The sequence below is a fragment of the Piliocolobus tephrosceles genome, chromosome 16 (assembly GCF_002776525.5).
Source record: "Piliocolobus tephrosceles isolate RC106 chromosome 16, ASM277652v3, whole genome shotgun sequence".
NCBI lineage: Eukaryota > Metazoa > Chordata > Mammalia > Primates > Cercopithecidae > Piliocolobus > Piliocolobus tephrosceles.
Window position 1 is genome coordinate 74,477,866 of NC_045449.1, and position 17,612 is coordinate 74,495,477.

Consider the following 17,612-nt stretch of genomic DNA (forward strand, 5'->3'; position numbering starts at 1 on the left):
AGAGGCGCTGTGCACAGTACCCTGGCGCAGTGATGGGGAGCTAGAGGTGCTCTGCACGGTACCCTGCTACAATAATAGGGAGCTAGAGGTGCTTTGCAGCCTTTGGCATGGCTTCCTGTCCAGGGTCTGGAAAAGCATCCAAGAAGGATGCTTTCAAAAAGACAAGGGACATTCAACATGATACTTGAAGAATGAATATATAATGACCAGGCAAGAGTTGGAATTGGATGTGGAGAAAAGGTAGGAAGAAGGTTCTGGGCAGAAGACTGGAAAGTAGGTTAGAACATAATGAGGCAAAAGACTTAAAAGATCCTTTCTTGTGTCTGAAGAGTAGACTCTCAGAGATTGCGTCTAGCGATCGGGCTGGAGATCTTGCAGGGACTTATAGGTCTTTCTAAAAAGTTTTCAAAGTTAATGGGAAGCCATCAAAGGTTTCTAAGCGGGAGAAGGACCTATTGAGTTTTGGAGAATGGATTTGGAGCAAAACAAGGCTGGAGGATTAGTTGGGAAGTTACTGCAATAATCTAAGAAATAGGTGGTGGTGGTGATGGTGGTAGTGTTGATGAAGATAATGATGGTGTTGGTGATGAGGTGCTGGTGGTAGTGATGGTGGTGATGGTAGAGATAGTGGTGGTGCTGATGGCTGTGGTGGTGATGATGATGATGGTGATGGTGATGGTAGAGATGATGGTGGTGGTGGTGGTTTGGTAGTGGCTGGACCTGGGTTTTGATAGTGGGGATAGAAAGAGGTGGATGGACTCAGTCAGGATTGAACAGGTAGGCTCAACAGGTTGCAATGATTGATGACATAAAAATGGAAAGGGTAAAAGACAAGAAAGTGTCAAGGGTGCTTCTTGGGTTTCTGTTGTCCAAATGGTTAGTGACCCCATCCATATGGATTGAGGAGAGACGGGAGCAAGCTGAGGAGGGAAGCCACAGAAGGTGTGCACCGGACACTTCCTCTCTGCTGGAAGGCTTCAGACACACTGATGGATTGCTTCCCATCTGGGAACAAATGCTGTGAAGTCTCTGTGTCCTCAGTGGCTCCACCTGGTTGCACTGGGGTGGAATCATGGGAAAGGGCATAGGTTATATATTCTTGCTATGTACTCCACGGAGACCATGCTGCTCATTCCATATGAACCGAAAGGTAACATTTGCCATCACTCTTTTTGGCTCTTGTTTTGTTTTTCTCTATTTTACTTGTTTTTCATCCTAACACTCTTAAGGGTGAGGGTAAACAAGGGCTATAGGAGGGGAGGCCTTCCAGGGAAATGCCAGGCAGGGAAGAGGGTCAGGTCCACCTAAAGGTCCCTCCTACCAACATTTCCCTGGAAATCTTTGCATCCTACTTGGGAAGGAGAGGGGTAGGGTGAAACTTTCACCAGACCCCAGACGGGGCCAGAACTGGCCTGAGTCCTGAAATGACATTTGTTCCTCCAGGACAGTTCTGAGAGCGTCACAGGCATTTCAGTTTGTTGGATCTAAACTTGGCCTGCTATTCATTGCTGTAGGATGGCAGTGCCATCCTTTGTACTCACAGACCCAGCCTAGTACGACACCAGTGTCTTTGTTAGAAACTCTACAGATGTCTATGGCCAGCCCACCCCAGCAGCACAGGGCTCCCCTTGGTGGGATTTTGTCAAAAGAGAAGACCCACCAAGTAGAGCCCTTGAGCCCCTCCTCTTCCCAGGTGGCCGTGGCTCTCCTTGATCCACAACAGTGGCAGTTTGTGCAGCTTCACCAGAGCTTCTGGCAGGACCACGCTGCCACCAGGGCCACTGGGAGCAGAGTCCCTCTCATGCTCAGGGCTCTCCAGGGTCTGAAGTCTGCACTTGCATGAGAAGGAGCTCCAGCAGCAATAAAATTCTACATGGAAAATGCAGAATCTGATTGCAGTAGCATTTCTTAGGCCTTATTAGCATATAAAGTTACCAGGTGTCATTTTAGGACAAGAGCCCGTCACTGAGAAGGAAATGAAATTTGGAGCTGCATTTTCCTTCATTAAGCCAAGGGCCCATTTCTTTTTTTCTTTTCTTTTCTTTTCTTTTTTCTTTTCTTTTCTTTTCTTTTCTTCAGTTGTTCATTATTTTATTATCTTCTGGTATCGCATCCTCCAAAATTCCCGTGCATATATTTTCTTGTACCTTGAGATTTGGCATTTCAGGAAAAATGCCTAGCACAATAGGCTGTGTTTTAGAGACTTGCTTTGTCATTTTATATGCCCAGCGGAAATGGTCATAACTCCCCCTCCCCCAGATAATCAGATGCTCCCGTGCCTCTCCTGTCTCTCAAACCACACAGCCATTATCCCTGGCATTCTAGTTGTGAAACAAAACCTTAACACGATGTGGTGACATTTAATTTAGTGTTTCTCATTTCAAAGCCCTTAAAAATATTAATTAATTCCCATGAAGCCCCAGGAGGCGTATTATTAATATCTGTGGCGCCTTTCATGCTAGTCCGCTAATGTGCCTTCTCTACGCAATAGGTCAGAAAATGAAGCGAAATTCGTTTTTCGCGGCCCCACGGGATAAGACTTTCATAGAGTCAAGGTCAGAAATAACGAATCCTTAATTTTATTGATGTCTCTGAATAATCTCTACCCCGTGGCCTTCTGTGTGGTGTGGAAGAGCAGCAAAGCCATTCAGGAGCAGTCTCAGGAGACAGCGAATGATTTTCCTGTGGAGCTGTGACTTCAGCAATCCTAGTTCGATGGCTGTGTTGAGGAGAGTAGAATTGAGAAAAACTGCTACAGCAGTCATGTAATAAGTGAGATGGAGACGGGGAGCAGGAGGCACTTGACAATTTCACTAGAACATCTCCCAGTGATCTGTGCGCCTCTGGTGAACCCAGCCCCTGCAGACCGATGCAATTTCACTAGAACAGCTCCCAGTGATCTGTGGGCCTCTGGTGAACCCAGCCCCTGCAGATCGATGCAGTTTCACTAGAACATCTCCCAGCAATCTGTGGGCCTCTGGTGAACCCAGCCCCTGCACATCGATGGCCGGTGCTCCAGGGAGACAGATGCGGAAATCAGCACCGTGGCTTGTTCTTATTTTGGGGTGCCTTATCTTTCCGTGCCTTTTTTCTTCACCACTTTGCACAGGGGATTTCTGTAGCCTTAGCAGCCAGAAAGCAGGGTGGGCACGTGGAATTAGGAGACTCCCTGAAATCTCGAGTTTAGTTTATAGCCCTTTTTCCATCCTTCTGATTGCCTCGCAGTTTGGCAAGCTCTGCATATGTTCTTTCCTCGTCTGTATCTGCAGCCCATTACTTTAGAAGTCTTTCTGACTCTGAAAAACATATCCTGTGTTCATTAAGGGGAAGTGGTTTTAATATGCATGAAAAGAGGCAGGCGTTCACCACCCCCACCCCCGCGCCCCACCCCCACCCCCACCCCAGACCCTGGAGAAGGGGTGGGAAGTCAGCATCAGTGGACGTTCCTGATTAAAGTGCGCTCAGGTGGCTCACTTCCGCTGGCCGGACTGCGAACAGGAGCCGGGAACACCCGTTCCACCTTGTGTGTGAGACCTAGGAGGATTGAAGAAGATACTCCTTTAGCATCCATGAAACTTTTTTTTTTTTTTGAGTCCTACCTCTCCATTTTTGCTCTTCCCTACTTGAGCTGCCTTAAAGCATCCCTGGAGGTGGGAAAATGCACAGACCCTCTAATGGTTTCTACCAACTTAGCCAGGACACTTTTTAAAAAGCACTTTCATTAAAAATGCATAGGTATTTGTTTTAATCTACATAAAAGCCCAGACCAAAATGGGATGTGGCCTGCTGCTTAGACTGGCCATTATCACACCTCTGATTCAGAGAAAAACCTAAATTTTGTGTTTATGCAGGTCTTACAGCTGAGACGTTTGGGTTGAAGGAGCAGGTAAACTAGGTCCCCTCCAGGACCTTTTTTGTTGGGTTTGGAGAGACGTGGGCGAGATGGGGCTGTTGCTCCACACTGACTCGAGGCCATCTCCCCAGACTGACCCCGTCCTATGTGTCTGCCATTCTTTCTGCCATTCTTTCTACCTACCCGTTTGAAGACAGAATGTCTAACTACCTCTACTTCAGACTTATTTTCTAATTTAAAATATATTTACTTGAGTAGATGTGGTTTTGGAAGGCATGTAGCCAAGGTCGTGACAGCTGAATAAAATGTTTCCTTCTTTCCCCTAGAACTGCGCTTTCATTTATCAACTGCCCTCGACTTGTTGTATGGGATCAACCCAAATTCAGGTATTGAGAACATTAAGACTCAGTGGACTGGTTCTGTCTCACCAGCAACACAAACAGTTGATCAGTGATGAATCCACAATGTGTCCATCATTTTCTTAAGTCTTAGTATGTAGAATCTCAGGTAGCAAAGAAGAAAGGATGACGTCACGGATGCCTTGGGTACCCAGCACCTGGATGCAGCTGTTCGTACACACATACTTTCTGGTATTATGCTGACAGTCACTTACACCACTTCAACCTCAGGCAGGATCCTATCAGTTTCCTTACTACAAATGGATTTGTTTATTAGTTATTGTAATTACTGTCAGTAAAAATCTGAGTATCACTCAGCAATTAGTTGCTGGTAACCGAGTGTGTTGTAAGCCTGGGGGAAGGACATAAAACTTGTGCCTTGAACAGAAAGGCAGACATGTGGGTGAGCAGTGCTGACCCCCACAGGATTTACCGTCTACATAGAATTGAGATGGCTGCACATGAATATATAGTGAGCACTGTAAGTTAAATCAGAAAAAGAAAAAATTATTTCCTGCTGAAGGGGTTCAAAAAGGAATTTTGTAGGAGAGCTGGGCATTGAACAGGCTCTTCCAGAACATGTGGGTCAGATTGGCCACCGCATGGCTGGGGCCCCCCGTGGGCCAGTGATGCCCACCTAAGGGAGCAGGTGACACGCTGCCTCCCAGGCCACGCATCAACGCCCCTCCCGTCATGCTCCTGGCTTCTCTGAGCCCTTCCTCCTTCCCCGTGGCCCCGGGCTCCCTGTGGGCCAGCCCCATCCCGGCAGAGCCCGCTGTGGGTGTCAGTGTACATCCTTCATAGATGAAAACGGACTTGAAGATCCCACCTTATGAGTTGGTTAGCTCTCTCTCAAGTCTCCTTCATGACACTATTTTTCGAGCAGCATTCTGGTCCTGAGAGGGGAGACCACTCTGCCCCGCCTCCGACCAGCACTCCGCACTGTCCTGCAGTGACACAGGGTTGCTAGCCTTGGATTAGCTTTTGGTTCTCTAATGGGCTTTGCTTGCAGGCACCAAAAATTTGGGGAACCCAGAAAAATTCTTAAATCTCATCATTCTAAAGATATTCATACATCTACTGATGACTTCCAAAGTACAAGGTCTAGAATACCAAGAGGTTTTATGTTGTCATAAATTAGAGTTTTAGTGTATATAATTAGGTGACACCAAATGTGTATCATATACAACAGAGGATCTATGTTGCAGGAATTGGGCCTTGTTTTCCTCACATCTTACTCTTTTTCTCTGGAAATGCCAAGGAACCTTTCTTTATTTTCTTTATTTTTATTTTTTCATAGAGACAGGGAGGTCTCACTATGTTGCCCAGGCTGGTCTTGAACTCCTGGCCTCAAGTGATCCTCCCACCTTGGCCTCCGAAATGCTGGGATTCCAGTGTGAGCCCCCGTGTCTGGCAGGGGAACCTTTCTTAAGCATGAATGGTGTGCCCTCCTCAGGGCACGTCCTCTCTGCTTCCTTTCTCAGTCACATCAGCAGGTGCTTCCTCTGCATCTGTGTGCCCAGCCTGGCACAGCCGGAGCCCAGGCCTTCCGTCAAACGCAGCCTCCCCTGCACGTTCCAAACACTTAATGGCATTTTTCTTCAAGTGATGATCGTGGCATTGGCCTTGCTTATTTTAGTTGTGTTTAAAATAAAATTTTAAAAGTTTATCAAAGTGATGAACATATACATCACTTTTTAAAAACATAATCCCCACCCAGAGGCAAACCCTTTCAGCTGTCTGTTTTAGTGGCATATGTTGGCGCTGCTTTGCACTGACTCATCAACTCAGGGCATGTTCCCTGACTGCCTGGTGTGGCGCCGGCACTTCCACACCTGCTGTTCCCTTCACCCACCCTAGAAGGTCGTAGATTTGCTCTGTCAGTTTTTCTTTGTTGGGAGTTCACCACGAGAAGTGCTTTGCAGACAAAGAGCATGACGGAACTGGAGTAGCTCCTTGTGCCGCCTGTGCCCATTTTTAGCATCCTGCCACCCAGCCAGGTCTGTCTCCTCCCTGGCCTGCCCTCCTCACTCAGGTTCTCTGGAAGTTGGTACAGTTTTTACTAAAATAAAATCAGCATTCATAGCTTTAGGACTATGTAGATACTGTTCTTAAGAAAGCCAAGTCATGTGTACGTGGGTCTGATTCTGTGCTTCGTGTGAGTTCCCTGGGCTGCTGGTCTCCGTGCCCCCAGTCTCTCTGTCTTAATGAGAGGCCCTAGAGGAGCCTGCGGTGTCTGGCAAGGCCAGGTCGCCCTCATGATTTTCTGGCCCTTCGTGTCTGTTTGTTTTTCCACGTGACCTTCAGTAGCAGCTTGTTAAACTCCATGAAATAGCTCCTTGGGGTATGTATTGGGAATGCATTGCATTTGTGAATTAAGCGAGCGAGAGCTGACGTCTTAAGAATGTTGACGCAGCCCGCCCAAGCAGGGAGCATCTTCCCATTTGTTCACGTCTACTTGTGTTTTTCCAGGAGATTTCTGAAAAACTTCCCTGTCTCTGTTTTGCACGTTTCATGTTAAACTTATTCCTATGCGTTCAGTCTGCTCTGTGGCTTTCTAGATGGGGGTTTCTTTGCCATGATGCCCTCTGTTTATTATTTGTATATATCAAGGCTATTGATTGTTCTATGTCAGCTTTAGGTTCTACTAATTCAGGGAATTCTTCACAGGCATCCGGAAGGGCCCAGGCAGGAGGCGGAGGGAGGAGCTTTCAGCAGGGCAGTTCCTTACTCTGTCTCTTCACTCTTCTGCCATTGCTGTCATGTGTACATTGCTGCCGTGTGTACGATGCAGGTTCCTTCATTTGAGCAAATTCTCTCTTCCATGCTCCAGATGTTTTCAGAAGGACCCCATACTTCTGAGAAACACTTGGTACCCCAGTGGCGGCTGTGTTTGACTTGGTGTTGCCATGTGACAGGCATTACTTGTTTATCTCATTGATGTTCCTAGTAGTTCTCAATGTTTGTTGAATGAATATTTATAACCATCATGTGTGGCAGTTGTTATCTAGTATTTTGATTTGTTTTTTGAGACTGTCTCACGCTGTCACTCAGGCTGGAGTACAATGGTGCGATCATGGCTCAATGCAAGCTCCACCTCCTGGGCTTAAGCGATCCTTCCACCTCAGCTGGAAATACAGGTGTGTGCCACCACACCTGGCTCTTTTTTTTTTTTTTTTAATTGTAGAGATGGGATCTCACTCTGTTGCCCAGGCTGATCTTGAGCTCCTGGGCTCAACCAGTTCTCCCACCTCGGCCTCCTAAGCTGCTGGGATTTTCGGTGTGAGCCATGGTGCCTGGCATTATCTGAATTTGTAGAGGGAGAAACTGAGCCATGTGTCCAGGACCACACAGCTATTAACTACTAAACCCAGAGGAAAGAGTAGGGGATGAGTTCCAGGCATTCCCTGGAGTCCATGGTAAATTTCTTCATTTCTTCTCCTGCAACAGGCCCGGTACAAGCAGAGCCTTGACCCAACTGTGGATGAAGTCAAGAAGCTCTGCACATCCCTACGTCGCAATGCCAAGGAGGAGCGAGTCCTCTTTCACTACAATGGCCACGGGGTGCCCCGGCCCACAGTGAACGGGGAGGTCTGGGTCTTCAACAAGGTGGGTATGCCTTCCAACTTCCCGTTTCTGCCAGTAAGCCATGCCAACTGTGGTGGTCGGCAGCAGGTCCTGCCCATCCGTAGCTTCTGTTAAGCCATCAGTGTTTACTGTGTTTCACCAAACGCAAGTGCAGTAACTGAACGGACCAGGTAATCAGGCACAAGGAGGGAGCTGTTTCTGTGGCAGAACATGTTCATGGAACGTCTGCCGTGAAGCATGGCGCTTGTGGTTTCCGTTCCCTCTGTCAGAACAGCAGTTGTTTGTATTCTCCGAGGACAGACCTCGGGAGTGTCTGCCTTCTAGTTTGAAAAATTGCACAATTTCTCAATTTCATTAGCATCTTTCTTTAAGCATCAGTGATTTTCTTAAATGTGTTATATATTCTAAAGGGCTAATTCCAAGCTGCCCTGCAGGTGCAGCCTCCGGGCTTCCCTCCCCAAGGTCAGAATCGCCAGCCTTTTGCAATTCCGTCGCCCAGGACCAGATGAAGCGCTCGCTGCCCTTCTGTAGCTGCTGCTGTGGGTGGTGGGTGCTGACTGTCGTCCTCATCTTCCAGGGTGGGAACCTTGGTCCGTCCAAGAGCAGCCAGCTGTGGGTCTCACCACACTCTGTGTGATGCACGAAAAGCAGTTCTTGCAGGGTGTGGTGGCCGCATATGTGCCTGAGCGTGTCTGTGGGGGCACTGATTTGGAATCCAGCAAACCCGACTTCCAGTTTCAGTTGTGCCGTCAGCCTCCTGGGCCTCTGCCTCCTTAGTGTGGACACCGCCTCCCGCCATCATAGTGAGGACTCTGACTCCGTTTCTTCACACACTGAACTCTCAGTTCCCGCCCACCGTCCTGTGTTCATGGCTAGCATTTGGCACAGGTGGTGAGGCAGTGTGGGCCCAGAGCAGAGACCTCAAGGAAGTCTTCCAACCCTGGACACCGAGGAGTAGCCAGCCTCGGGAGTTAGAAAGGTGTCCACCCAGCTCCTCTCGTAGGGCAGTGCCGTCTCTCCCCCTGTGTATCTGGACACCAGCTTGATTTTAATTCCTTTCGGTAAATATTGGGTAGATTGGAAGCGGTCATTGTGAAGGAAGTAGAATTTACAGAAGCAGGATGTAATCAACCACCAGGCTTTCACCACAGGCCCTTGGCGTGTCTTTCTCAGCTGCAGTCTCTCCTTTGCCTGCCCTCCCCGGTGGCGCCTGGCACAGTGAATTTGAGTGTGTCCTTCCCTGGCTCTCTTCTGTGGAGCCCCCAGTGTGCTGGCTCTCAGGCACGGCGAATCCGGGAGCTCGCTGCTGACGTGCTGGGCGGACACTGGCGCGCTCTTCCACAGTGCGCTTTGCTCACTGGGGTCGGAGGCTCTGCAGGTTCTTGCCTCCGACCCCAGGGGCCTACAGCCCTGCCTCTTCCCACATTCGCTGTCCCCTGCCGGGACCCCGCCCTTCTCAGTGCCTCCCCTGCAGATGGGCATTGGGCTGGTTCCTGTCTTGTTTCTGCTGTAAACCGCATGGGTGTTTCAGCTGCCCACCTTTCTCTCCAGCACTGGGTGTTGTCACAGGTTTTTTTTTTTTTTTTTTTGAGACGGAGTCTCGCTCTGTGGCCCAGGCTGGAGTGCAGTGGCTGGATCTCAGCTCACTGCAAGCTCCGCCTCCCGGGTTCACGCCATTCTCCTGCCTCAGCCTCCCGGGTAGCTGGGACTACAGGCGCCGCCACCTCACCCGGCTAGTTTTTGTGTATTTTTTAGTAGAGACGGGGTTTCACCGTGTTAGCCAGGATGGTCTCGATCTCCTGAGTTCGTGATCCGCCTGTCTCGGCCTCCCAAAGTGCTGGGATTACAGGCTTGAGCCACCGCGCCCGGCCTGTCACAGGTTTTTTTAATGATAGACTGTGGTGTGCTCTGATTTCCTCTGATAACCCTTAAGGTCGAGCACCCTGTGTCCGCCCGCCGGCTCCCTGCTGCACAAAGCACCCGTCTGCTGTCCACTTCTCTCTGCAGTGGGCTGCCTTTTCCTGTCGGTTTGAGGGAATTCTTTGTATTCCAGACAGTAATGATTTTTATGAATTGTGTCTCTCTTCTCTGAATTTATGATGTGATCCTTCTTCCTCCTCCTCCTCCTCCTCTTCCTCTTCTTCTTCTTCCTTTCTCCTTCTCCTTCTCCTTCTTGTTCTTCTTCTTCATCCCTCCCCCCCCTCCTCCTCCTCCTCCTTCTTCTTCCTCCTCTTCTTCCTCTCTTCTTCTCCTTCCTCTTCCCTCTTCCTTCTTCCACTTCTGGTAACTTACAGAACCAAACCTTTTTTTTTTTTCTTTTTGAAACAGGATCTCACTCTGTCACCCAGGCCAGAGTGCAGTGGCATGATCATGACTCACTGCAAACTCTGCCTCCTGGGCTGAAGCGTTCCTCCCACCTCAGCCTCCCAAGTAGCTGGGACTACAGGTGTGCACCACCACACCTGGCTAATTTTTGTATTTTTTTGTAGAGTCAGGGTCTCACCATGTTGCCCAGGCTGATCTTGAACTCCTGAGTCCAAGTAATCCTCCCGCCTTGGCCTCCCAAAGTGTTGGGATTACAGCGTGAGCCACTGTGCCCCACTCTCCGTTGTGCTTTTTCTTCGTTATTCTCGTCTTGCTGTGCTGGCTGATGCCTTCAGTGGAGTGAAGTGGGGACTGGGTGGAGGGGCAGGGGGCACGGGGCGGGGTGGGGGAGCTCCTGTGTTCAGTGTAAGATGTTTGCCCCAGGCTTTTTGTAAAACAAAAACAATCACCATTATCCAATTAAGAAAGTTCAATTCTTGATTTGGTTTTTAAAAAAAAATCATGACTAGATGTTGATTTGCCTCCCTTGGTTATTTGTATGTGTGTGTTAAGATGGTCACGGGGCTTTTCTCCCTTAGGCTCATGCTACGTTGAGTGATATTGTCTGGCTGTCTCCTGTTACACACACCTTTCTTTTTGGGGTAACCTATGTTACGATGAATGATCCGTTTCATGCACGGCTTATTCCGTTTGCAGCCATTTTGTTTCATATATTAAATCTGTGTTTATGAGTGAGATTGGCCAGGGATTTTTTCTCTTGCTGTCCTTGCCTAGGCGGAGTGATCAATAACTGTGGCCTTAGAAAATAAGTTGAGGAATGTTCATTCTTTGTATATATACTCGAATAGTTTTTGTGATATTTGAAGTATTTGTTGTCTGAATGTTGTGGAACTTACCAAGAAAGATCTCTGGGGTGTTACTTTGTTTGTGGAGGGTTTTTGACTACTGATCTAGCTTCTTTTATGGTTAAAGGGTTTTTCTGTTAGCTTTGTCAACTGACTTCTGTAAGACCTTGTCCGTTTCTACTAAGCTTCCCAATGTGTTGACATAAACTGGCTCACAATACCCCTTTAGAAACTCACCAGTATCAGGGGTATCTGTGAGTGAGGTGTCTTCCTTTGCTCTTGGTGCTGGGTATATGTGCCTTCTCTCTTTTCTTGTTGATTATTCTTACGAGGATTTAATGTACCTTTTATCAGTCTTTTCAGACCCAACTTTTACCATTGTTGACCCTCCAGAGGATGGAAGGAACACTAGGATGAATACCTTTATACTGTTCCCCTGTTGCCACTTTGACACTTTTTTTTGTCCCCTGAACCATTTGAAAGATGCAGACATCCTGACAGTAAGAACGAGGATGGCTTTCTGTATCACCACAGTACCATCAAATTGCTCAAGAAATGGCACATCAGTTCTGTGTCATTTACTATAGAGTCCATGTTCATATTTTCCCAAGTGTTTGAAAAATGTGCACTAAATTAGTAGGCATTTTTTTACTTGTTGATTTTGTCGTGGACCCAGAATCTAATTAATGTTCATGCATTGCATCTGTTCCTCATGCCTTTTTAGTTCCTCTTGCCTTTCATTTTATGACATTGACTTTTTTAGTGACTTTTTAAAAAGTTTGTCTTCTTTTGGGAAGTTAGCATATAGTTATATATCAGTCTTTTTTTTTTCCGTTTTGAAGCTAAGTCTCCCTCTGTCACCAAGGCTAGAGTGCAGTGGCGTGATCTTGGCTTACTGCAACCTTCATCTCCCGGATTCAAGCAATTCTCCTGCCTCAGTCTCCTGAGTAGCTGGGATTACAGGCACCCACCACCACGCCCGGCTAATATTTGTATTTTCAGTGGAGACGGGGGTTTCACCATGTTGGCCAGGCTGGTCTCCAACTCCTGACCTCAAGTGATCTGCCTGCCTTGGCCTCCCAAAGTGCTGGAATTACAGGCGTGAGCCACCATGCCTGGCAATCTTTTTTAAAATAATAGACCACGTTTTTCTAGAGCAGTTTTAATTTTACAGAAAAATTGAGCAAGTTTATTGAGTTATATACTTCCTCCCCCTCATTTTCCTCTAGTGTTAATATCTTGCTTTGGTTTGTTATGTTTTTTACAATTGATAAACCAGTAATGATGCTTTATAATTAATGATGTCCATAGTTTACACCCGGGCTCACTCCTGGTGATGTACACTCTGCAGATTTTGCTGAATGTGTGATGTCCTGCACCCATCGTTATGTTGCCATGCAGAGTAGTGGTGTCCTAAAAGTCCTCCCTGCTCCCCCTCATCTTCTCTCCCCTAGAATTTGGTCTTTTCCGAAATGTCCTATAGTTGGAATCATATAGTATGTAGCCTCTTCAGACTGGCTTCTTTGACTCAGTAATACACACTTTAGACTCCTCCATGTCTTTTTGTGGCTTGATAGCTCATTTTTTACAATTACTGAGCAATACTCTGGTGTGTGAATGCAACACTGCTTCTTTATCCGTTTTCCTATTCAAGGGCATTTTGGTCACTCTGAACTTCTGACAATTAGGAATAAAGCTATTATGAACATGTGTGCAAGTTTTTGTATGGATATAAGCTTTCCATTCATTTGGGTAAATACCTGGGAATGTGTTTGCTGGATGGTTCGGTTAGAGTATGCTTAGCTTTATAAGGCACTGTGAAGCTGTCTTCCAACATGTCTGTACCATTTTGCATTCCCGCCAGCACCGAACAAGAGTTTCTGTTGCTCCACATTCTCACCAGCATTTGATGTTATCAGTGTTTGGATTTTAGCCATTCTGGTGGGTATGTAGGAGGATCTTATTGTTATTTCATTTTCAATTTCATAATGATGTGGAATTGGGCATCTTTGCATGTTCTTACTTGCCGTGTTATATCTTCTTCGATGAGGTATCTCTTCAGGTTTTTTGCCCATTTTAAGAATCAGGTTGTTTTTCTTGTTGCTGAGTTTTAAGAGTTCTTTCCATATTTCGGATGCCAGTTTTTTGTTTTTGTTTTGAGGTGGAATTGCGCTCTCGTTGCCCAGGCTAGAGTGCAATGGCATGATCTTGGCTCACTGCAACCTCTGCCTCCTGGGTTCAAGCGATTCTCCTGCCTCAACCTCCCAAGTAGCTGAGATTACAGGCGCCCACCTCCACGCCCGCCTGATTTTGTATTTTTTTTTAGTATAGGCTGATCTCAAACTCCTGACCTCAAGTGATCCACCCACCTGGGCCTCCCAAAGTGCTGGGATCACAGGCGTGAGCCACTGTGCCCGGCCTGGATGCCAGTTCTTTATCAGATACGTGTTTTGCAAATATGTCCTCCCAGTTTGTGGCTGCTTGTTTTCTTTTCTTAGCAGTGGATGTTCGCTTTTTGACGAGTTTGGACCAGTGATCCTCCAGGATGTCCCACATTCTAGTTTAATTTCTTTGCTTTTTCATGAGTTTATGTCAAACCAGATAAAAAAAAGTATGATCAAACTTTGTGCTGTCCATAGTAGATGTATTGTAAATACACAGACATATGAAGGTTGAGAGTAAAAGAAAGGGAAAAGATATACTATGCCAATACTAGTCATAGAAAACCAGCGTGGCTCTATTAATCAGAGAACAGAGACTGCAAGATGAGGAGTATTATTGGTGACAAAGAGGGCCGTTTCCTTGTGATAAACAGGCCAGCTCACGAGTCAGGCACACACCATCCTGAGTGTATGTGCACTTAATATCAGAGTTTCAAAGGACATGCAGCAAAATGAACAGAATTAACAGGAAAAGTTTGCAAATCCATCATCATAGCTGGAGATTAGAAGATCTTCTTTTAGTAATTGATAGATTAAACTGAGAGTTAAAATTTATAGACAAAATTGATAGTTAATTTTTTTTTTTTTTTTTTGAGATGGAGTCTCACTTTGGTTGCCCAGGCTGGAGTGCAATGGCGTGATCTCAGCTCACTGCAACCTCTGCCTCCCGAATTCAAGCTATTCTCCTGCCTCAGCCTCCCAAGTAGGTGGGACTACAGGCGCCCGCCACCACATCCGGCTAACTTTTTTGAATTTTTAGTAGAGATGGAGTTTCACCATGTTGGCCAGGCTGGTCTTGATCTCCTGACCTCAGGTGATTGACATGCCTTGGCCTCCTGAAGTGCTGGGATTACAGGCGTGAGCCACCCTGCCCAGCCCTGTAATTAAAAACTTTCTTACCGAGAAGACTCTAGGCATAGTGTATTTTTTCTAGTCCAAAGCAAAAGCCAGTATTAATGTAAAAGACCTAGCAATATTATCAATCACTCCAACTTAATTAACATTTATACAGCCGTCCACACAACTGCAGAATATACATTCTCAAGTGCATGTGGAATGTTCGCCATATGCTGAGCCATAAAGACGTCTCAATAAAGTTTGAAAGATTGAAATCAAAGGGTTTATTCTCTGTTCTTGAAATTCAAAATTATGGGATATCTGGAGAAGCCCCAAATATTTGGAAATGAAATACCACATGAGTCGAAGACAAAATCATAAAGAAAAATAAAAAATAATTCAAACCTAAAGATAATGAAAGTATGACACCCAAGTTTATAGGATGTAGGTGAAACAGTGCTTATGGAAATGTACAGCTTTAAATTCTTACATAGAAAGGTATATTTTAGAAACATACTTAAAATGAAAATCTTTTTTTTTTTTTTGAAACAAAGTCTCTCGCTCTGTTGCCCAGGCTGGAGTGCAGTGGCGCCATCTCCACTCACTGCAACCTTTGCCTTCTGGATTCAAGCAATTCTCCTGTCTCAACCTCCTGAGTGGCTGGAATTACAGGCGTCTACCACCACGTCCGGCTATTTTTGCATTTTTAGTGGAGACAGAGTTTCACCTTGTTGGCCAGGCTGGTCTCAAACCCCTGAACTCAAGTGATCTGCCCACCTTGGCCTCCCAAAGTGCTGGGATTATAGGCGTGAGCTACTGTGCCCAGCCTGAAATCTAATATTCTACCTTAAGGAAACAGAAAATGCTGAGCACATTGAACTCAAAGCAGAAGGAAAGAAATAACAAACAGCAGAAATCAATAAAATAGAGTACAGGCAACAGAGATAACATAGCTAAAATGTGTGTGTTTTTTGTTGTTGTTTTTTAAAGATCAGTAAAAGTTGAGGAATCTCTAGGTAGGTAGATCAGTGAAGAAAGAGAGAAAACACTTTATCAGTCAACATCAGCAATGAAGGAGAGGATATCCCCACATATCCTACAGACATTAAAAAGGTAAGGGAATATTATTAATTTTATATATATTCAATACTTAATTAAATAGACAGATGCCTTCAAATACAACTTACCAAAACTGACCCAAAATGAAATAGAAAATCTGAATAGCCCTATATCCATGGGCTTCTTTCCAAGGCCATGCCAGGCATAGAAAATCTGAATAACCCTGTATCAATGGGCTTCTTTCCAAGGCCATGCCAGGCATTTATTCCCTGTGAGGCCAGGGGCTTTTTCTTTTGTTTATTGCTACATTCCAAGCTCTTAGGATAGTGTCTGTTACCTTAACACGTTTGGTAATTGTCAATCACATGGGTGGGTAGATGAATGGATGTTTTTATTTTTATATATTTTTTTCAATTTTTTATTTTCCATAGGTTATTGGGGTACAGGTGGTGTTTGGTTACTTGAAGAAGTTCTTTAGTGGTAATTTGTGAGATTTTGCTGCAACCATCAACCAGAGAAGTATACACTGCACCCTTGAAGTCTTTTATCCCTCGCCCCCATCCCCAGTTCCCCAAATTCCACTGTATCATTCATATGCCTTTGCATCCTCATAGCTCAGCTCCCACATAACAGTGAAAATATACGATGTTTGGTTTTCCATTCCTGAGTTACTTCACTTAGAATAATAGTCTCTAATCTCATACAGGTTGCTGCAAATGCCGTTAATCCATTTCTTTTTATGACTGAGTAGTATTCCATCATGTATATATACCACATTTCCTCCCTTCCTTCCTTCCTTCCTTCCCTCCTTCCTTCCTTCCTTCCTTCCTTCCTTCCTTCCTTCCTTCCTTCCTTCCTTCCTTCCTTCCTTCCTTCCTTCCTTCCTTCCTTCCTTCCTCCCTCCCTCCCTCCCTCCCTCCCTCCCTCCCTTCTTTCCTGACAGAGTCTCGCTCTGTTGCCCAGGCTGGAGTGCAGTGGTGCAATCTCGGCTCACTACAAGCTCTGCCTCCCAGGTTCACGCTATCCTCCTGCCTCAGACTCCAGACTAGCTGGGACTACAGGCGCCCACCACCACACTGGGTTAATTTTTTGTATTTTTAGTAGAGATGGGGTTTCACCGTGTTAGCCAGCATGGTCTCGATTTCCTGACCTCGTGATCCACCCGCCTCAGCATCCCAAAGTGCTGGGATTACAGGCTTGAGCCACTGCACCTGGCCACCACATTTTCTTCATCCACTCATCGATTGATGGGCATTTGGGTTGGTTCCACGATTTTGCAATTGCGAATTGTGCTGCTATAAACATGCATGTGCAAGTATCTTTTGTGTATAATGACTTCTTTTCCTCTGGGTAAATACCCACTAGTGGGATCGCTGGATCAAATGATAGTTCTACTTGTAGTTCTTTAAGGAATCTCCACAGTGTTTTCTGTAGTGGTTGTACTAGTTTACATTCCCACCAGCAGTATAGAAGTGTTCCCTGATCACATCCATGCCAACATCTACTGTGTTTTGATTTTTCTATTATGGCCATTCTTGCAGAAGTAAGATGGTATCTATTGCATTGTGGTTTTGATTTGCATTTCCCTGATCATTAGTGATGTTGAGCATTTTTTCATGTTTGTTGGCCATTTGTATATCTTCTTTTGAGAATTGTCTATTCATGTACTTCACCCACTTTTTGATGGGATTTTTTTTTCTTGCTGATTTGTTTGAGTTCATTGTAGATTTCTGGATATTAGTCTTTTGTCAGATGTATAGATTAAGATTTTCTGTCACTCTGTGGGTTGTCTCTTTACTGTGCTGACTGTTCCTTTTGCTGTGCAAAAGCCCTTTAGTTTAATTAAGTCCCAGCTATTTATCTTTGTTTTTATTGCATTTGCTTTTGAGTTCTTGATCATGAAACCCTTGCCTAAACCAGTGTCTAAAAGGGTTTTTCCAATGTTATCTTCTAGAATTTTTATAGTTTCAGGTCTTAGATTTAAGTCCTTGATCCATCTTGAGTTGATTTTTGTATAAAGTGAGAGATGAGGATCCAGTTTCATTCTCCTACATGTGGCTTGCCAGTTATCGGAGAACCATTTGTTGAAAAGGGTGTCTTTTCCCCGCTTTATGATTTTGTTTGCTTTGTTGAAGATCAGTTGGCTATAAGTATTTGGGTTTATTTCTGGTTTCTCTATTCTGTTCCATTGGTCTACGTGCCTATTTTTATACCAGTGCCGTGCTGTTTTGGTGATTATGGCTTTATAGTATAGTATGAAATCAGG

General features: G+C 45.6%; 1 protein-coding gene across 2 annotated transcripts in view; it reads left to right on the top strand.

The window, feature by feature from the left end:
- Window positions 1-17,612, top strand: part of RPTOR (regulatory associated protein of MTOR complex 1) — a 399,056-nt gene that overhangs the window by 145,577 nt on the left and 235,867 nt on the right. For both annotated transcript variants that reach the window (XM_026455870.1, XM_026455869.2), the window contains one exon: window positions 7,702-7,860. Coding sequence is in view for 1 of the 2 variants with exons in the window: in XM_026455869.2 (XP_026311654.1) it covers window positions 7,702-7,860 (159 nt within the window). In the remaining variant the exon portion in view is untranslated. The remainder of the gene's footprint in view (window positions 1-7,701; window positions 7,861-17,612) is intronic.